This window comes from Clarias gariepinus, chromosome 22 (genome assembly GCF_024256425.1).
Source record: "Clarias gariepinus isolate MV-2021 ecotype Netherlands chromosome 22, CGAR_prim_01v2, whole genome shotgun sequence".
NCBI classification, from domain to species: Eukaryota; Metazoa; Chordata; class Actinopteri; order Siluriformes; family Clariidae; genus Clarias; species Clarias gariepinus.
The window spans coordinates 23,361,275-23,377,571 of record NC_071121.1 but is presented as its reverse complement, the minus strand read 5'-3'; the positions used below and the strand labels follow the sequence as shown (position 1 = coordinate 23,377,571).

The window sequence follows — 16,297 nt, the reverse complement described above, 5'->3', positions numbered from 1 at the left end:
AAATCTTGTGCTATTGGCACAGAATTTAGCTTCTTTTAATGAATAAATTTTCAAAAACTAGCAAAATTATGTGCCAACAGAACAGGTTTTGCTTGCAAATTTGGTAATGTTTGATTAGAAATTAGTTTAATAATCTCATGGTTGTTTTTTTTTGTGAACTTATTTTAAGAAATTATAGATCGGTTTGGCTAGACTTAAGAATATGTCACTTGATAAAATGTCATTTTTTTTCCGCATTGTGTTTACATTTAAAATTTTTACATTACTGTTAATTTTTATGCTTTATAATTTAAAATACTGCAAAAGATCTTAGCTTTTTTATAAGTAAAGTATTCATAAATCATAACAAATGTTACTAAAATTGTGATAGGAAATTTTTTGTTCTGTTTGCTTGTCCGTGCTTCTTTCTAAAACTTTTAGCAAGATTATCTTGCCAACCGAAAAATAATTATAATATTAAATAAAATATTTTAGTGAAAATTTATTATAAATAAGCATACTAATCCTGCCTTTGGTTTGTCGTAATGTTATTTTAAGAAATTGTCAATATAAATGTTACGATATTTCCACTTAATAATGTGTTGATCATCGTGGCGGTGGGATCTTCTGAACGATTTTGCACACTCGAGGGCAAAAGAGGTAACGTGTTATTTTTAATGTCTCGAACCCGATAAGAGCATCAGCATCAAGCAATGAATGCCTCATTTGTGCATCGAGCCATTAGGAAGAGGCAAAACATTTCAGGAATGAATAACAGTTGTGGAGTACTTGTGCAGGTGCTTCAGTTTGTAGAGACGCAAAAATGTCAAAACACATTTCCGATCATTAACTCTGACTCATTCTCTGATCTTATCAGGAAAAAAAAAAAAAATCATTTGGCTGCTCTGGTTGTATCCTGCTGGCACGGGACTGTTATGTATTCGAGACGCATCCTGTGCTGCTATGTGAAAGCAATCAGGGTTGGACAAATCATACATTCATCTCCTTGCACCTCAGGCAAATGCAAGTCTGTCCCACGTCCCACTCACCCAGAAGTCCAAACCTTAAAATTTTAAAAGCCCACCCCTCCGAACAAGAGGATCTGAATTCTCGCCAAAGAGTCTAATCTGTTCCAAAAGTGTAGGGATTCATCTGAATACACACTGTTCACCTCTTGTGTGTTTAGCAGAAGAATTTTCCTTGGGGTGAGACCATTGCAGCGTGGTTTATTGCTTATTGTTCTAAGATAACTTGTTCCTGCTGGGTTCAGGTCGTTCCACAACTTCTTTCCAATGACTGCTCTGTTCTCTCTCGCCAGTGTTCAAGGTCGCCCGAAATCTACTGCGGCACACCTGTCCACATGAGACTTGTTGTTGTTCAGTGACAATTCCACCTTTGTATTAGTGAACACAAAGGAGTTTTTGTATTAAGAACTTTGCTGTTTCCATTTAAGCACTAATAATAACCTTTTTCTTACTTTTACTTTCATCATGACTGCTCTTGTACCCAACTCTTTTATAATAACAACACTTATTCATACATTTATATCAAGTGTGATTTCATTTAATGTTTTATCTATCTATCCATCTATCCATCTATCTGTCTGTCTGTCTGTCTGTCAATCTATTTATCTGTCTATTATTCCATCTATCCACTAAAGCAATTGACTGTCCATCAACCATTCATCTGTACTCCTTCTATCCATCCATTTATCACTCGCCAACTGATCCATCAGCATCAACAAATCCATCCATTAATTTGTCCATTCTATGAATAAAAATAACTATTCATCCATCCAACTGCCCATCCACCATTTTTCTGTCCATTTATCCATGTGTTTGAATGCCCATACATCTATGCATCTATCCAGCCATCCATCAATCCAATTATCATCAGTTATTATTAACAAATCCATCCTTTCAAGTCAGGCTATTAACTCATCCATCAATCCATCTATCCATCCATCCATTCATCTATTCATGTGTCCATCCAGCCATCTATCAAATTCACCCATCTATGCATCAGTGTGTGTCAGTCTCATTACCATCAATTCATAAATACACCTGTACATTTATCTATCCATGCATTCACCCATCCTTCTATGCATCCATCCATCGCTCCATCAGATTCAGTTTTTAAATCCAGTTATTATTTATCAATCCCTCCATCTAAATTACCGCCCAATTATTTGGTCTATTTTTTTTTTTTTTTTTTGTGCATAAGAATACATCCTCTGTTATGGTGTGTATAAATCTACAGTAGATATAAGCACAGGAATAATATTACATAACAAAAAAAACATGGCCAAATATATATATATATATATATATATATATATATTTTAATTACTCTTTGTCTGAGTAGAGATGCAACTATCCTCTAACTTTTTCATCTTTGCAATCTGTGTGTGTGTTTTTCTCTAGGACTACCCTAAGAACAGACACCCAGGCTGGAGCCGAGGCTCTGTAGCGTATCACGCAGGTGAGTCCCATATAGCACTGCTTGGGAAAAAAAAAAAAAAAAAAGTTCACACCTGTTTGTTCATTGGTTTATCTGTATTAAACACACAACGTGGTGTTGTGATCTTAGTGAGAAGATGGCTCGTGTATTAGACTCACTATAGTTTCTCGTCATGTTCCTCAGTCAGTTATATTCCTGCTGCGTCAAGCACACGCACACAATCAGTTTGGCTGCGTTTCTGCACTACACACCCATCTATCCAGTCAGTGATTAAGATTCTGTGCTAGTGACCGGAGCATTACGATTGTGAGAGTCACTGGGCCGCGAGTGAGACGCTGCGTTCTGTTTAACGGCCGTTTGCGTTACACATTTTTTTCGACTTGTGCCTGTGTAGCAACTCTGTCCAGGCCTGTTAAGAAATTTTCTAAGAATTAAAAGTGCATGTCTTTGTCTCCATGTGTGTGTGTGTGGATGTGTGTGTGTCTGTCTGGCTGAACCTGTGTTTTTGTCTGGAGGTGTGTATGCGTCTCTGAGCATTGCATGGGTCTGTTCGTGTATGTGTGTATGTGTGCGTGCACACCTACGTCAGTTGGTGCATGTTATTTTCGTGTCTAGATGTTTGTTTTTCTGTTTGTGAACATGTGTGTCTGTCTTTGTATATGGTGGTGTGTTTGTCTGTGCGTTTTAATGTATATTTTTGTGTATGTCTGTGTCTGATTTTATTTATGCTATATTTCTGCCATATGTGCTGTCAGTTTGGGTGTGTTTGCGTGTAGGTCTGTGGACATATGTATGTCTCTCTCTCTCTCTGTCTGCCTTCCCTGCTTCTTTTGCATTTTCTTCATAAAGACATTCATGTACACTTTCGAGGCAGACACATAACTGCTCCTCATCGCTTCGCTGAACTTGTGTAAACTCCCACACAGTGAGAACTCTCAACATCATCATCCTCCTCTTCTGTTACTACGTAAACCTGTAAATCCGTTCTATTGTGTGTTAGTTCCTCTTTGCCTCTGCTTGTCCGTGAAGTACATGGAATTTTTCTCCAGGGCTTACCGACTGTGTCCAGAAGCAGCAACAAAGATGCTTCTTTGATGCTCCTGCATATCACTGTGTCTGCGGCTCGCTGAAGGCCGGAGCTCTGATAATGAGCTTCAGGATACCAAGATAAGAGATAGTGTGATTAGTGATAAAATGGAGCTGGAGCTGTGAGTCTGTCTGACTTGTGTGCGCTGAGAGCAGCATATCAGATGGAGTTAAACAGCTTCGTATAGTTCACGACAACGTCAATGCAACAATCATTTCGAATTGACGCAAAGCAAGATTTATTAGCAACACATGTCGCAAGATCCATCGAACCTTACCGGCGTTACCATTACGCGGCCTGACGGTGGCCTTTCTCTCTGCATTGTTTTTAAAAAAAAATTTATTTAATTGATTGAACTAAGAGAATTCCAGCCGTGCTCTAATGTAAATGTCCCTATCATGCCTGCACTTGACTTATCGCATCAACCCTGCAGCTCCACTATTATTCTTCCTTACGCTATGAAGAAAGCCTCTCAGCTTATCGCACCCATCAGGCCACTGCTGTTTGTTATCAACACCTAAAGGAGTGCCATGTTTAGGCGCACGTCTCCCGAATAAGCTTTGGCAAGACCTCAGGAGCGGGCCGGGTGAGGGCGTCACGGGTCATTAAGATGCCGCAATCTATATGAAGCCCCCATCTGTGACTCATCAGCCTTCGAGCGATTAGACCTGATGCTAGTGCCAGGTGCGCTCCAGTACACAGGACCCTCGATGGGTTTCGTCCCAGCTGTTTTTTCTGTTTGTCTGTTTGGAAACAAACGGATCTAGGATACGTCGTTACACAACCTGTATGATTTCAAGTTTTGTTTTGAGACTCAGCAACCCAAATGTCATAAGAGGAGTGATCGGTTGTCTATTTGTTGTTCTTGACTACTTCGCAGATTTTTTTTACGAGCAGACTGTTGGCAGGGTTTCGTCCATTTAGACTGTTGCGCTGAGACAAACACAATAACGTTCTTGGCTGGACGGAACTGCATGTGAATTGAGTCATCTCCTTATGGCTCAGCCGACTCTTTATATCCGGTCCTTCGCCTTAAGTTGTTTTGCGGAAGCGGCAGCATCCCGGTGGAGATATCTCCTCTCAAGTACAAGAGGAGATACGAGGAAAAGCATCTGTGTTTTGCTGGTGCATTGTTTCCTGTCTGTGCAAGTGCCAAAAGTCTTGAAAGTGTTCCAGCAGGCCGAGACAACGCACCTATGTCCTCTATCTATTTTTAGTCATCGTCTTCTTCCACACTGGTGGCAGTGTTTTCTTTGTTTGTGGTGTAGTGTTGTGACAGGGGCCCGCACCGGAGTCTTAACGATACACTGTCTCCATCACCCTCCCATATTCAGATAGAGATTGTTGAAGCAGGATCCCGAGCCAGGAACGGGTCCCATGACAACTTCATAAATATTTACCCACTACACGGTTGGCTTTTTGTCTGCATTCTACCTTTTCAGTGTTTTGTTTTTCTTTTCACTTCATATTTTCTTGTTGTTGTATCAGTCTTGGTATCAGGTTTGTTTTTTTTGTTTTTTCCACTCTATCAGAAAGGTTAAACATACAGATGAGTAGTCAAAACGACATTTAGATGAAGAGAAAAGAAAGCTGTTCTCTGTTTTAGCCTGTTTTTTTTTTTTTTTGCAAAAGACGTTCTGGGATCATTAAGACCGGAGCATGAGTGGAATGTTCTAGCAATACAAGGATGTTTCGTTGGAGATTAGGTCTTTAAGGTTAGAGCAGGTCTTCTTAAAAGAACCAGGTGTGGATTCTGTTTCGCATCTGCGTTTTTAACAATAACGCCCTTCCTAGGTATCAAGGCTTATTTTAGGTTTGGGTTATGACACTTTTATAAAGCGTTACAAGTCTTCTAGCACTGAATCTGTCTTTAACATGACATCACCAAAGAATCGCATAACAGAGCCTTTTTCAGATGGATGTCAACACCGTCATCAACATCTTTAGCAACTCTCTGATCACTTCTTCCAAAAATGCACATACTTTTGGCATAATGTTTGATCAGGTATCAGTCTTGTTCCTCCATGTGTTTCTTGTTCAGAATCGGGAGTATTAGACCAATTCTTTCCAAGGAGACTTGACAGTTGCTGGCCAAGACGGATTGGTTGGTTGGATGTTCTGAAGATTCCAGTTTGGACTCTTGAAACTGGTTCTGGATTAGGGATCTGACTTGTCTACCGTTTTTCTAAGTACTCTCAAGTCAGTCCACTGCTGCATCCCTTTTACCGGTCACCGATCCTTGTCAAGAAAGACAAGAATGTACCAGTCAATCCCTGACCCCAAAGGGAGTGGTCAAATCCTGGATTGTATCTTGACCCCCATCATCTCTCATAATATTATTAAAAAAAGCAGTTATCAGGATTGACATCCTTGTGGTGGTGATGCTGGTAGTGGAATGAACATTTACCATTTGACGGATCAAGCATTGTTTAGATCTTTGCCGGCTCAATGGCCTAGTCAGTCAGCACGGTTGCCTCGCACCTCCAGTCAGGGGTTTAAATCTGGCCTTTGGCAAAAAGTGTGTGGAGTTTGTTTGTTCTTCTCCCTGCGTTAGATGGGTTTTGTCTACTTACTACTTTCGCCTACAGTCCAAAGATATGTGTTGTAGGTTGATCAGTGTTTCCAAAGTTGCCTGTACCAGGGTGTACCCTGCCTTGTGCATTACGTTGACTGGGATAGGCTCCAGGCCCCTCTGCGATAAAGGATAAAGAGGTATAGATAATGGATGGATGTTTTGAGCACAGTTCCTGGAATTGACCCAGCTTGTTGGTATATTAAGACTGGGGCCTATATATATTGTCTGGAAGCCTGTAGCCTTGAGGTGAACTGAGGCAGCCAGTCTTTGCAGTCAGTAGACTAGTTGTATACTCCTGCTGGTACCGGTGCATAAAGTGAAATTTATAGTCTTTTGACAGTCCATGTAATCTGTCTTCGTCATTACCGCTAAATTACACTTCTTCGCCCAGATCGAGACTGTTGCCAAGTATTAGCTGTACAAATAAATTATTCACGCTTGCTGGAAGGTTTAGACTTCAAAAGGCAAATGGTGGATGAAGAATCCTGAACACTTCTAACGTCAGCATCTTTTCGCAAAATGTAAAATGGTGTTTTTGTATTATGGTCTATTCAGGCTGTGTTACTCACAGATTTTACTTTTGCCACTGTCGCTAATTCTTTGATTCGATTTCCATGGGTTGTGTCCTACAGATGATGGAAAGATCTTCCATGGCAGTGGGGTTGGAGATCCATTCGGGCCACGCTGCTTCGAAGGGGACATCATGGGCTGTGGGATCATGTTTCCTCGTGATTACGAAGGTGAGATCTTGGACAAGGATTGACAAGTCTGTCAGCATAAAATTAAATCAGCTCATCACCTAGCCCACCAGACAAGCAATCGCTCCAATCAGCTTTTTTATTTCTTGTAAAACATGGCGGCATTAATGGAGATGCAAACGAACATTTCTTTCAACGTTTAACCTCTTGTGTGGGTTGCTAACAAGTGACAACTTTACACTGCTTTTGTTTGAAGGCTTGGGCAAGTGGTCCGATTGATCATCCTGTTACGTATGTCATGTTAGTACGTGTTAGAATCAATATTTAAAATAAATTTAATGTAAACGCCAAACCTTGCAGAATATCCTCCCATACTCAAGCACAGTCGTTTCCTTTGTTTTCCTTTGATTTCGAATTAGTCCCGAGGAACTTAATTAAGTAATTTGAAAAAAAATTATAAATTTAGACTAACATGTACAGTACTTGCTTGAATCATCTAAATAAGATGTAGCTCAACTATGTGAACATTTCACAATAAACACGTGTTTGTTCTTCCCAGGCCAGGACGGCATTATGCCTAGATCAGATTTTAGGTAAAATTAGTATTTGGGCAGAACCTTGGCAACTGAGAAACAAGATGGAAAGATGTTTTCATCAAGGGTAAAAATATTTGTCCAAGTATGTGGTGTAATCTGGTTTTTGCATGCCTTTGTGTTGTATTAAAAGCATAAATAGGATGTGTGGAAAACTGAATAGGATGTGTAACTTGGCACATGGATACTTTTCTTTTGAGCGTTAAACATTGTACCCTTACTTTATAATAATAGATTCCATGCAAACATTATGGATTTCATGCAAACATTATGTGCAGTGGTGTCTCAGGCGGTTGAAGCTCTGGGGTGCTTATTAGAAGGGGGTTCCCTCTGTTGTTGGGGCCTTGGGAAAGGCCCTTAACCATATACCCATACACGCGCTGGCTGCAAGGAGATGTTTAGCAGTTTTTTTTTTTTTTTTTAAGGAGTCTCCAATTTTTTTCTACATTTTTTTTTTTTATTCCGATCACAGGATAGTCTTCAAAAGCAGTTCAAGTAGTTCAAAACGTTTCTGAGACAACATGAGAGGCTGATTAAGGAAAACACCTGTTTGCAGCTGCTGAAATAGCGAACTTGTGGAACAAACTTGTTCCACAATACCCAACTGTGACTATAAATGGATAAAACACATTTCTTTAAATAATAAAATTTAAATTGTTTGGCAAACAATTGGTACAAAAGAAACAAAACACTTGTTGTTGAAGTGATTGAATTGAAAGGCATGCCATTCAGTGTATTTTTACTTCCAGCAGTTTAAAATCACCTTAAAAATATTTCTTTTCCCCCCTTTTTTTCTTCTTTTTTAAAAAAATTTATCAGATGAGGTCGATGATGGGGAGGACATGGCTGAGAATCCCAAGCAAAACCGCATTCAGAACGTACTGTACCTAAACGATGAAGATGAGGAGGAGGAAGGAGACGACGCAGAGCGAGAGCAGGAAGGCCGCAAGGTCATGGTGAGCAGCCCCGGCAATCCCACCTTATCTTCAGTTTAAAATGTTCAAACTCTAACCATCATATTCCATATTATTCTAAATAAAGAAAGTACACCAGTTGATGGGTCGCATTGCCGCCTGGCAGCTCTCGAGGTCAGTCAGAGCTTAGAGGGTTCTCAGGTTCCTGGTGGAAAGGATTATCGCACGTTGGTTATTTTAAATTGCTCTTTTGCTATGAATGTGTGTCTTCATGTAGAGCTGTGTAGGGGACCGTTGTGCCATTCATGGTACCTAATCAGGACGAACCAGTTACTATGGATAAATGAAAAATATGATAATAGTTTTATATGCCGTTATCATATAATGAAGTTGAAAGATTCTGTTCAACATGTACATAATATTAGATTTGTGTAATAGCATTGAATTGTCTAAACTTATTTTTATTGTCATATTTGATTCTCATATTAAACACACCCTGCCTGGTTAAAAGAAAGTCGACCATTTCAGAAGGGTATTGGGAACATGTCAAGCAAAGAAAACTGATTTGAAATGACCAGAATTGTTAAGAGCTGTCTAAAACATTCATAATACCTGTAAGAATAGTCCTGAACAGTATAATAGTACCTTGGCTAAAGAAAAGAAATGTATTCAAAAATTTTGAATGGCGATCCCTTCAACTCTTGGCGAAATTGCGACCATAAGAAATCCATTTGTTAGAGAGACTAATTAGAAAAGGTTTGCTAGGGAGCATAAGGATTGGACTTTGGAGCAATTAAAAAAGGTCATGTGGTCTGATTGATCTTATTTAAGAGTGATGGGAGCATCATGTACAGCCTCTGGAGGCAGTGTTATGATCTGGGGTTGCTTCAGTTGCTCAGGTCTAGACTCAGGAATAAAATGAAGTCAGCTGACAACCTGAATTTACTGATTGACCCGGTTATCACATGGTGTTTGGGGTTTTGGAGAGAAACTATGGAGTTTCTCTTTCCTCATGGCACGGGAGATATTCCAGGTCTCCAATTGTGAATGTACACACACATATTTGTTTTGCAATCCTTATAAGGATCTTTCAACTGTTTGCTGCAAAACCGGTACCTAAATGTAAACTTCAGTAGGAAAATTTTAACTTTAGGCTTTTTTGTTGTTGTTGTTTAAATTGGGACACCAGAGGATTTAAAAGTATGCCTCTGCCCAAACATAGTAAGAAGCATACAGTATGAGTTTTACATGCTTTCGATGTGACCCGTGACTCTTTCTTTCATCATGAGTCACTGCATTGGTGTTAAAGCCGTAATCAGCCATATTTCTTTCCTATAACAATTGCGGCCTGATAGATGGTCATTTGTCTTGGAAAAACCTCACCGTTATGGCATGAATCATTTTTTATTAGACGCTGTTCTTTTTTTTTTTTTTTCTTTTTTTTTTAATCGGCAATGTTGTCTTATAGAAAAGGCCAGATTTCTTTGTGTGTTCACGTTTGTCTGGGTGTGAAAGTTGAGCAGCATTCATCATTGGGGATTTCAGTACTGATGTAAGCACAAAGAATTTTGGCTTTGCCTCTACAAATCCTGGAGGGCTAACGTGCACTTTGCCATGCTTTTGCAACAACATTTATGCATCCACTGCTGTATGTCACAAAAAATCTAGTACTGTTAGTTTAGAACTCAGGGAATTGTCGGTGTTCGATGTTCCTATGTACATCATACACTTTTGTTGCCCTCTCAAAACTTTTGTATATAAAAAACGAAAACGCCCGACAGCTATCCAAGCCAAATATTGCGTACTTCTAATTCCTGAAAAGTACATGGCATTTATGAGTGAGCTTTCTGTGCTATGAGAAGCAGCTGGTGTATGAGACTGAGTCTCCCATACATTCCTTGCAGAAATGTGACTCGCTGTCGCCCCCTAGGTGTTCTTCACCCGCAATGGGAAGATCATCGGGAGGAGGGAGGTGGTGGTGCCGGCTGGAGGATTCTATCCTACCGTCGGCATGCTGAGCAGCGGAGAGAAGGTCAAGGTGGATCTCCACCCTCTCAGCGGCTGACGGACGGAGACAACGGCAAATCCCACATCCGCAGTTTAACTGTGAGCTTGTAGCAAAATCAACGGTTTAAAATGGAATCAGGGAACAGAGTCTACAAACTGATCTAATGGTGTTTTTTTTGTTTGTCTTTCTCTTTATTCATGGATGCACACTGAGGAAGTAGGTGAAAGTATTTTCATATTAATGGCCATGGAACCAAAAACAACAGTGCATGATTTTCACTCACGCTGGAATACCGATGCATATCTTACTGTCTTTAGGTTTTGTTTTTTTTTGTCCTTCAGGGGCCGAGCTTTATTCTCTTCTTACGGTTTTATCGACGGTTCTGTGCGAAACCGTGTCGAATGGCTGTATTCAGAGTTGCGCAGTGTGTGTGGTAAGAGCTGCGCACTCGTATAAATAAGTGGACTTAAAAAGGGCTACTCGGATGGTTACATTATGATGCTTTAAATAGCAAATATTTAAAGTTTTTATTAAAGGGCTTTTCTCTTAGTTGGACATCCAGCTATGACATGTTTTTGTTAAAAGTTAAGTAAAAAAAAAAGTGAAGTAAAAAATATAAGCAATAAAATAGTTCTTGAAGTAGCAAATCGCCATCTACACATCTTAAATCATAAATTCAGCTGAAAGTAAAATTTCCCGAAGTGTTGCCAAATTTAATTCACTAATGTGCATTTATACAAAGAAACACGAGCTTAAAATTCCCCTTATGCAAAATGATGTCACAGTGGCGCTTTTGACAAACACGTCAGTATGTTCTTGGCTAATGGTTCAACGATTAGCCGTGAGATCGCTAGATCATGTTAGATCCGTGCGATTCAGCCGATTATGCAATTTAATCTTCTGTTAGTTGATTGAATTGATTAAATTGACTAACAAAAGATTGATTCAATGTCATTAGTCGGTTTTCGAATCAGAGTTGATTCACACTTTTAAAATATTTTGAGTAAATAGTTTATGAAACAATTTATGAAATCCATTAAAATGTACCAGAACTTCTGCGAAAAATACAATTAGTTTCCATCTTTCACTCATACATGCATATTGCTTCATCTTCTTTTGAGTTTATTGGCGGTTAATACAATACCACCACCTACTGGACTGGAGTGTAGGGTAGAAAAAATGATTGACCTATTATTCACAGCTATACGTCACACACAATAAATAATACACAATATTTATTTCTAAATGTTTACCCGTGAGTCGAAATTGTGTTGAGCTGCTCAGCAACCTTTCATTCAAACTAGCAAAAGACGAGTCACAAGTGGTTGTCTCTAGTGGACATGCTAAAATAACGATAGCGTTGTAACGGTACTAGCTGTGTACTTTCTAGTTGAACACAAACGCTAAGAATTCACTAAACAGAGTGAGAACCGGTTGATGTACAGTGATGTAATTGTTAGGTTGTTTAATAGCCTTGTTTGGCAGATTATGGAGCTAGTGCAGCTAGCTTGCTTTACTAAACACATTAGGGTCTTGGCTGCCTGGACTACTGGTTACTCTACAGTTATGTTAAAATAATTTCTTTACATGATTGATAAATATATGGATAAACATCTGTCTCAGTACATCCCATAAAAACTTTGTTCCCTGACCTATTACAAGTCCAACAGTGTCAATCTGTTGTTCAATCATATGTTGCTGCATATGATTAGAGTTTTATTAAAGCATAACAATCTGTGGTTCTGATTGATGTTGAGTATCTGATTTGTTTAAGAAGACGTTGTAATCGATTACGATTTTAATTGATCTTTTGTTTCTCCATTTAATTAATGAGACCGATCGCTCATTTTTTTTTCTATTTAGACTGGATTTACACTTTAAAAAAATTTAGAGTGCAAATGTATAAACTTTAAATGAAAAATTCATTATTCATTAAAAATACAGCCCAAAATACAAACCGCAAAACACTTACACTTTACAAGCATTGAAGCAGAAGATTGGCAATGGAAGAGAAGAAATTTAAATAAACGGTTATCATTTTGTCTGAGACAAGACATTTATACAATCAGTAACACAAGATACATAACATTTCAACATTTATTAGATACTTTTGTTTTTAGATTCTTTTTTTTTTTTCATGCTTTAAAACTTGTATTAAATTTAGCGGCTTTAGACAAATCAGACAGTTAATATTAGTGCTAATAAATCTAATTGAAAATTGTAATAAAAATGAATTGAATTAACCTATGATTCACATATTAGCGTTCCTCACCGTCAGCATCCTATATATATATTTAAATAATTTTATATATCATCATACTGTATGTGTCTCAGCTCATTTTATTTGAGAATTTTTTTTTTATTTTGTATAAATTGACAGTAAATGTCACATCAATCAAATGCCATCAGTTTATCATCTGACGCAGGCCATTTTAAACATTTAAATATTCAAGAGCTTTATTTAAATGCAGATAACTATTTTTTATACACTTTTTTTATTTAATGAGCGTAAGTGACCAACTCTGAATACAGCGAGACAGTGAATTTCTCTAAGATGCGTAGGTCATGTAGCTACATACAGTACATAGTATATATTTTCTAAAAGCTTGTACATAATGTACTGTCAAATATCCTATAATCAGTCACCGGCTGTACTGATGCCACAGCGAGTATCAAAGAATCACTTCAGGAAATCTCTGAATGAATGAATGAATAAATGAATGAATGGAGAGAGAAAGAGAGAGAGAGAATGGCATTTCGGTTTATAAACAGCATGCAGTCGAGGGACAGTAACGTCCCCGAGCATCAGCGTGTTGCTCCTGCACCACCTTCCCCTTTCCTTTACAATCCTAAAAGCTGGTGACATTTCTACTTCGTCATGCTTTTGTTGTTTTTCCTTTTTTTTCTTTGTGTTAAACTGACATTCAGAAAGAAAGTGCCACTTTGTTATCGCTGCCTCGTGGAAACGCGGCCTGGGGCAAGACCAGAGAAATGTCACGAGGTAATTGCATCCTCAGCAGAGGTCAGTCACGTAGTTTAAAGTGACGTAGGCTTTACTGAGATGCTAAATGCAATCTGGGGGATGGGGGGGGGGGGGTCGTGGTTGGGAGGAATCTAGAAATAAACAGGGGTTTTATTTCTTTTGTAACGGTGTGTTTGTACGGTGTGTATGCGAATCAGCAGGGCCGTATTCAGAGAGGAGTTTTGTTCAGGAATTTCTAGTCGTTTCAGAGTTGCTACAAACATTTGAGTATAATTTAAGAGTTTCCTGCAGTTCTGAACTTGGATGCGTTATTCTTCAGCAAATCGAAAAAGTGTGGAAATAACTTGAATCCAGTGTATACTTAATCATATCTTAAGAATCTCATGGCTTTTTTCTTTTGTTTTATTTAATATCTTATGTATTTTTGTATGTTGGAGTATCAGTTGGTCTGTGATGTAAAATGATAAATTGCGAAATAGAATAAGCTGGATCAAGTGCTGTTTTATACACTATATTATTTATTCCTTAGTCTGCATTTTCTATCTCAATTTTATTTAAATGTTTTATTTAAGTAAGGTTGAAAAATGACTTAAGCTGTACTACACTCAAATTTAACCACCTTAATAATGACCGAACTCTGAATACGGCCCTTAGCAAGGTTTTAAGTGGAAGTCTTAAGACCCGTGTCTCAGGTTGGACATGTTTGTATCTCTCTTTATTTTCTCAGTCTCTCGACACCAATTCATGTCTTATGTTTTTAGTTGTAGTTTTGGCTTGTGTGTTTGCCACTTTTTTTTTTTTTTTTTTTTACCGATTTGTGTCATTGACTAGATGCTACCACACTCATCTTTCAGAAAAGAAGAAAAAAAAAGCTGAAGATGTTCTTCGGCAGTGTATGTGCTTTAACGTGAGCTAATTCAGTTCACTAATGCCTTGAGCACTTTACGGCAGATTGACGGTGTGGCTCGCAGTGTGGCTGGAGAGCTGGTTTTACAGCTGTGTGTGTGAATGTGTCTGTGTGTGTGTGTGATGAAGGATGTTGGAGCAAGGATCAGAGTGACATGTTTATATCGCATATGCATTTTCTGCTCCAGCCATCTTGGACCGAGCCCTCCGATCTGCAATCTTCAAACAGTAATAGTTTTTGTCTTGTCTTTATGTCCTACAATTCAGAGAAAATGCAATGTACTTTTTTTTTCATGTTGGTTAATGCCAAAACTGTCATTGTGGATCCTTCAAACTCTTCCACTAAAAGGGAAGACGATTATGTTACGTATCTGTTGAATGATGACATTAAACCACATTTGCTTCAATTTAAATAGTTTCAGCTGTTTTTCTGCTTCATAAATCGTTAGATTTTCTTGTCTTGTATTATTAAGTTGTGTGTCTGGAAAGTCTAGGAGGAGAAAATCTGAAATCTGTAGAGCATTTAATTCTATTTAAATCTTTTTTTTGTTTGTTTTTAATTATGTGCTTTCTGTCATTAAGGAAATACAGGAAATATAGACTCAAGCTTATACTGCCTCCCTGCTATACAGAGTCCATCATTTCACTGGATAACCTTAAACTAGCAGGAGTCTAAGTCTGGAAAACTTTAAATTATAATAGTGATTTTTCTTTTTTTTTTTTTTTTAAAGAAGACAATATATCCCCCCTCCCTAAGAACTAAAAAGAATGTGTACTTAATATTGCAAAGCAGAGTTGCTGTTAATTTGTCACCACTTATAATTTGTAAATAAATGATATGCTTACATTTTTATCTATTTACAGTACCTTATATGACAAGAAACAGCTATCACCCCACCAACTCTCCTCCTCCTGCCTAAAATATAAGATGAAAGAGGAAGAAGAAAAAAAAATCACAGCTTGTGATGTTCTGTGCCATTTGTGCCATTATTTGTGTGCCGTTAGTCTAGATCAGGGGTCTCCAAATCCAGTCCTGGAGATCCAGAGTCCAACACAGTTTGGTGATTCTTCTTCTTAAACACAGCTGATTTAACTAAGCTGTTAATTACTAGGTTCATTGTGTGTGTTTAAGTGTGGGTGAATACAAACTGTGCTGGTCACTGGCCCTCCAGGACTGGATTTGGAGATCCCTGGTCTAGATAGTATTCATTTAATAGTTATATACCACAAATCTATATACACAAATGTCTCAAAATAATCATGTAAACACTTCAATCAGAAAAATTTAACCAGATAAAAGTGAATTTTTATTTAAAATTAGAGGGGCGGTGTAAACCTTTGATAATCTGATTATTTATGCAAAGTAAGTTAAATGTTACCCATGTAAACTCTTGATCTGATAATTTTTCTCCTGTTGGAATAAATGTATACTTTCTGCGCACGTTTTCTCAATGCATAACTAACTTTTAAGCTTTTTTTCTTGATTGGTAAACTCAATCAAATAAACTTCCCATCTGTGTTTACTTTAGACTTTGATCCACTGGGTCTTTGACAAAAAAGCACTGATTTCATTCATACATAAAGCATCTAACCAATCTCAGATAAGACTGAATACATGTAATTAATCATAACGCAGAAGGCGGAAGTTATTAGCCAAGATAAACCTGAAGGAAATCTAACCTCAAAGGTAAATTTAAAAATACTACTTCTACCTACTTATTATATTTCAAGCAGATTAAACACTTTACATCGAGTAGAATTTTTTTATGCAAAGTTATTTTCTGATAAAATGCTTTGATTATTGAAAAGATTTATCAGATTAGCTTTTATATTAGAATCTATGATCAGAATGATTTCGATCAGATTGAAGAAATTAGGGCAGGAGTCGTTCAGTGGTTAAGGTGTTGGCCTACTGTTGGTGGTGGGGTTCAAACCCCACCACCGCCAAATTGCCCTTGGACTTCACCCGCTCAGATGCATCTTCTTCTTTCGACCGCTTCCGTTAGGGGTCGCCGTAGCAGACCATTTGTCTCCATCCAATTGTCTTCCACATCTTACCATGTCACTCCAACCTCCTTCATGTCCTCCCTCACC

General features: G+C 38.1%; 1 protein-coding gene across 3 annotated transcripts in view; it reads left to right on the top strand.

The window, feature by feature from the left end:
* Window positions 1-14,610, top strand: part of spryd3 (SPRY domain containing 3) — a 46,952-nt gene extending 32,342 nt beyond the window's left edge. For 2 of the 3 annotated variants that reach the window (XM_053482396.1, XM_053482397.1), the window contains exons 8-11: window positions 2,403-2,460; window positions 6,734-6,841; window positions 8,212-8,348; window positions 10,237-14,610. In XM_053482396.1, the coding sequence (XP_053338371.1) occupies window positions 2,403-2,460; window positions 6,734-6,841; window positions 8,212-8,348; window positions 10,237-10,371 (438 nt within the window). In that variant the 3' untranslated portion in view covers window positions 10,372-14,610. The remainder of the gene's footprint in view (window positions 1-2,402; window positions 2,461-6,733; window positions 6,842-8,211; window positions 8,349-10,236) is intronic. The other variant, XM_053482398.1, reaches the window with a different exon arrangement.
* Window positions 14,611-16,297: the final 1,687 nt, after the last annotated feature.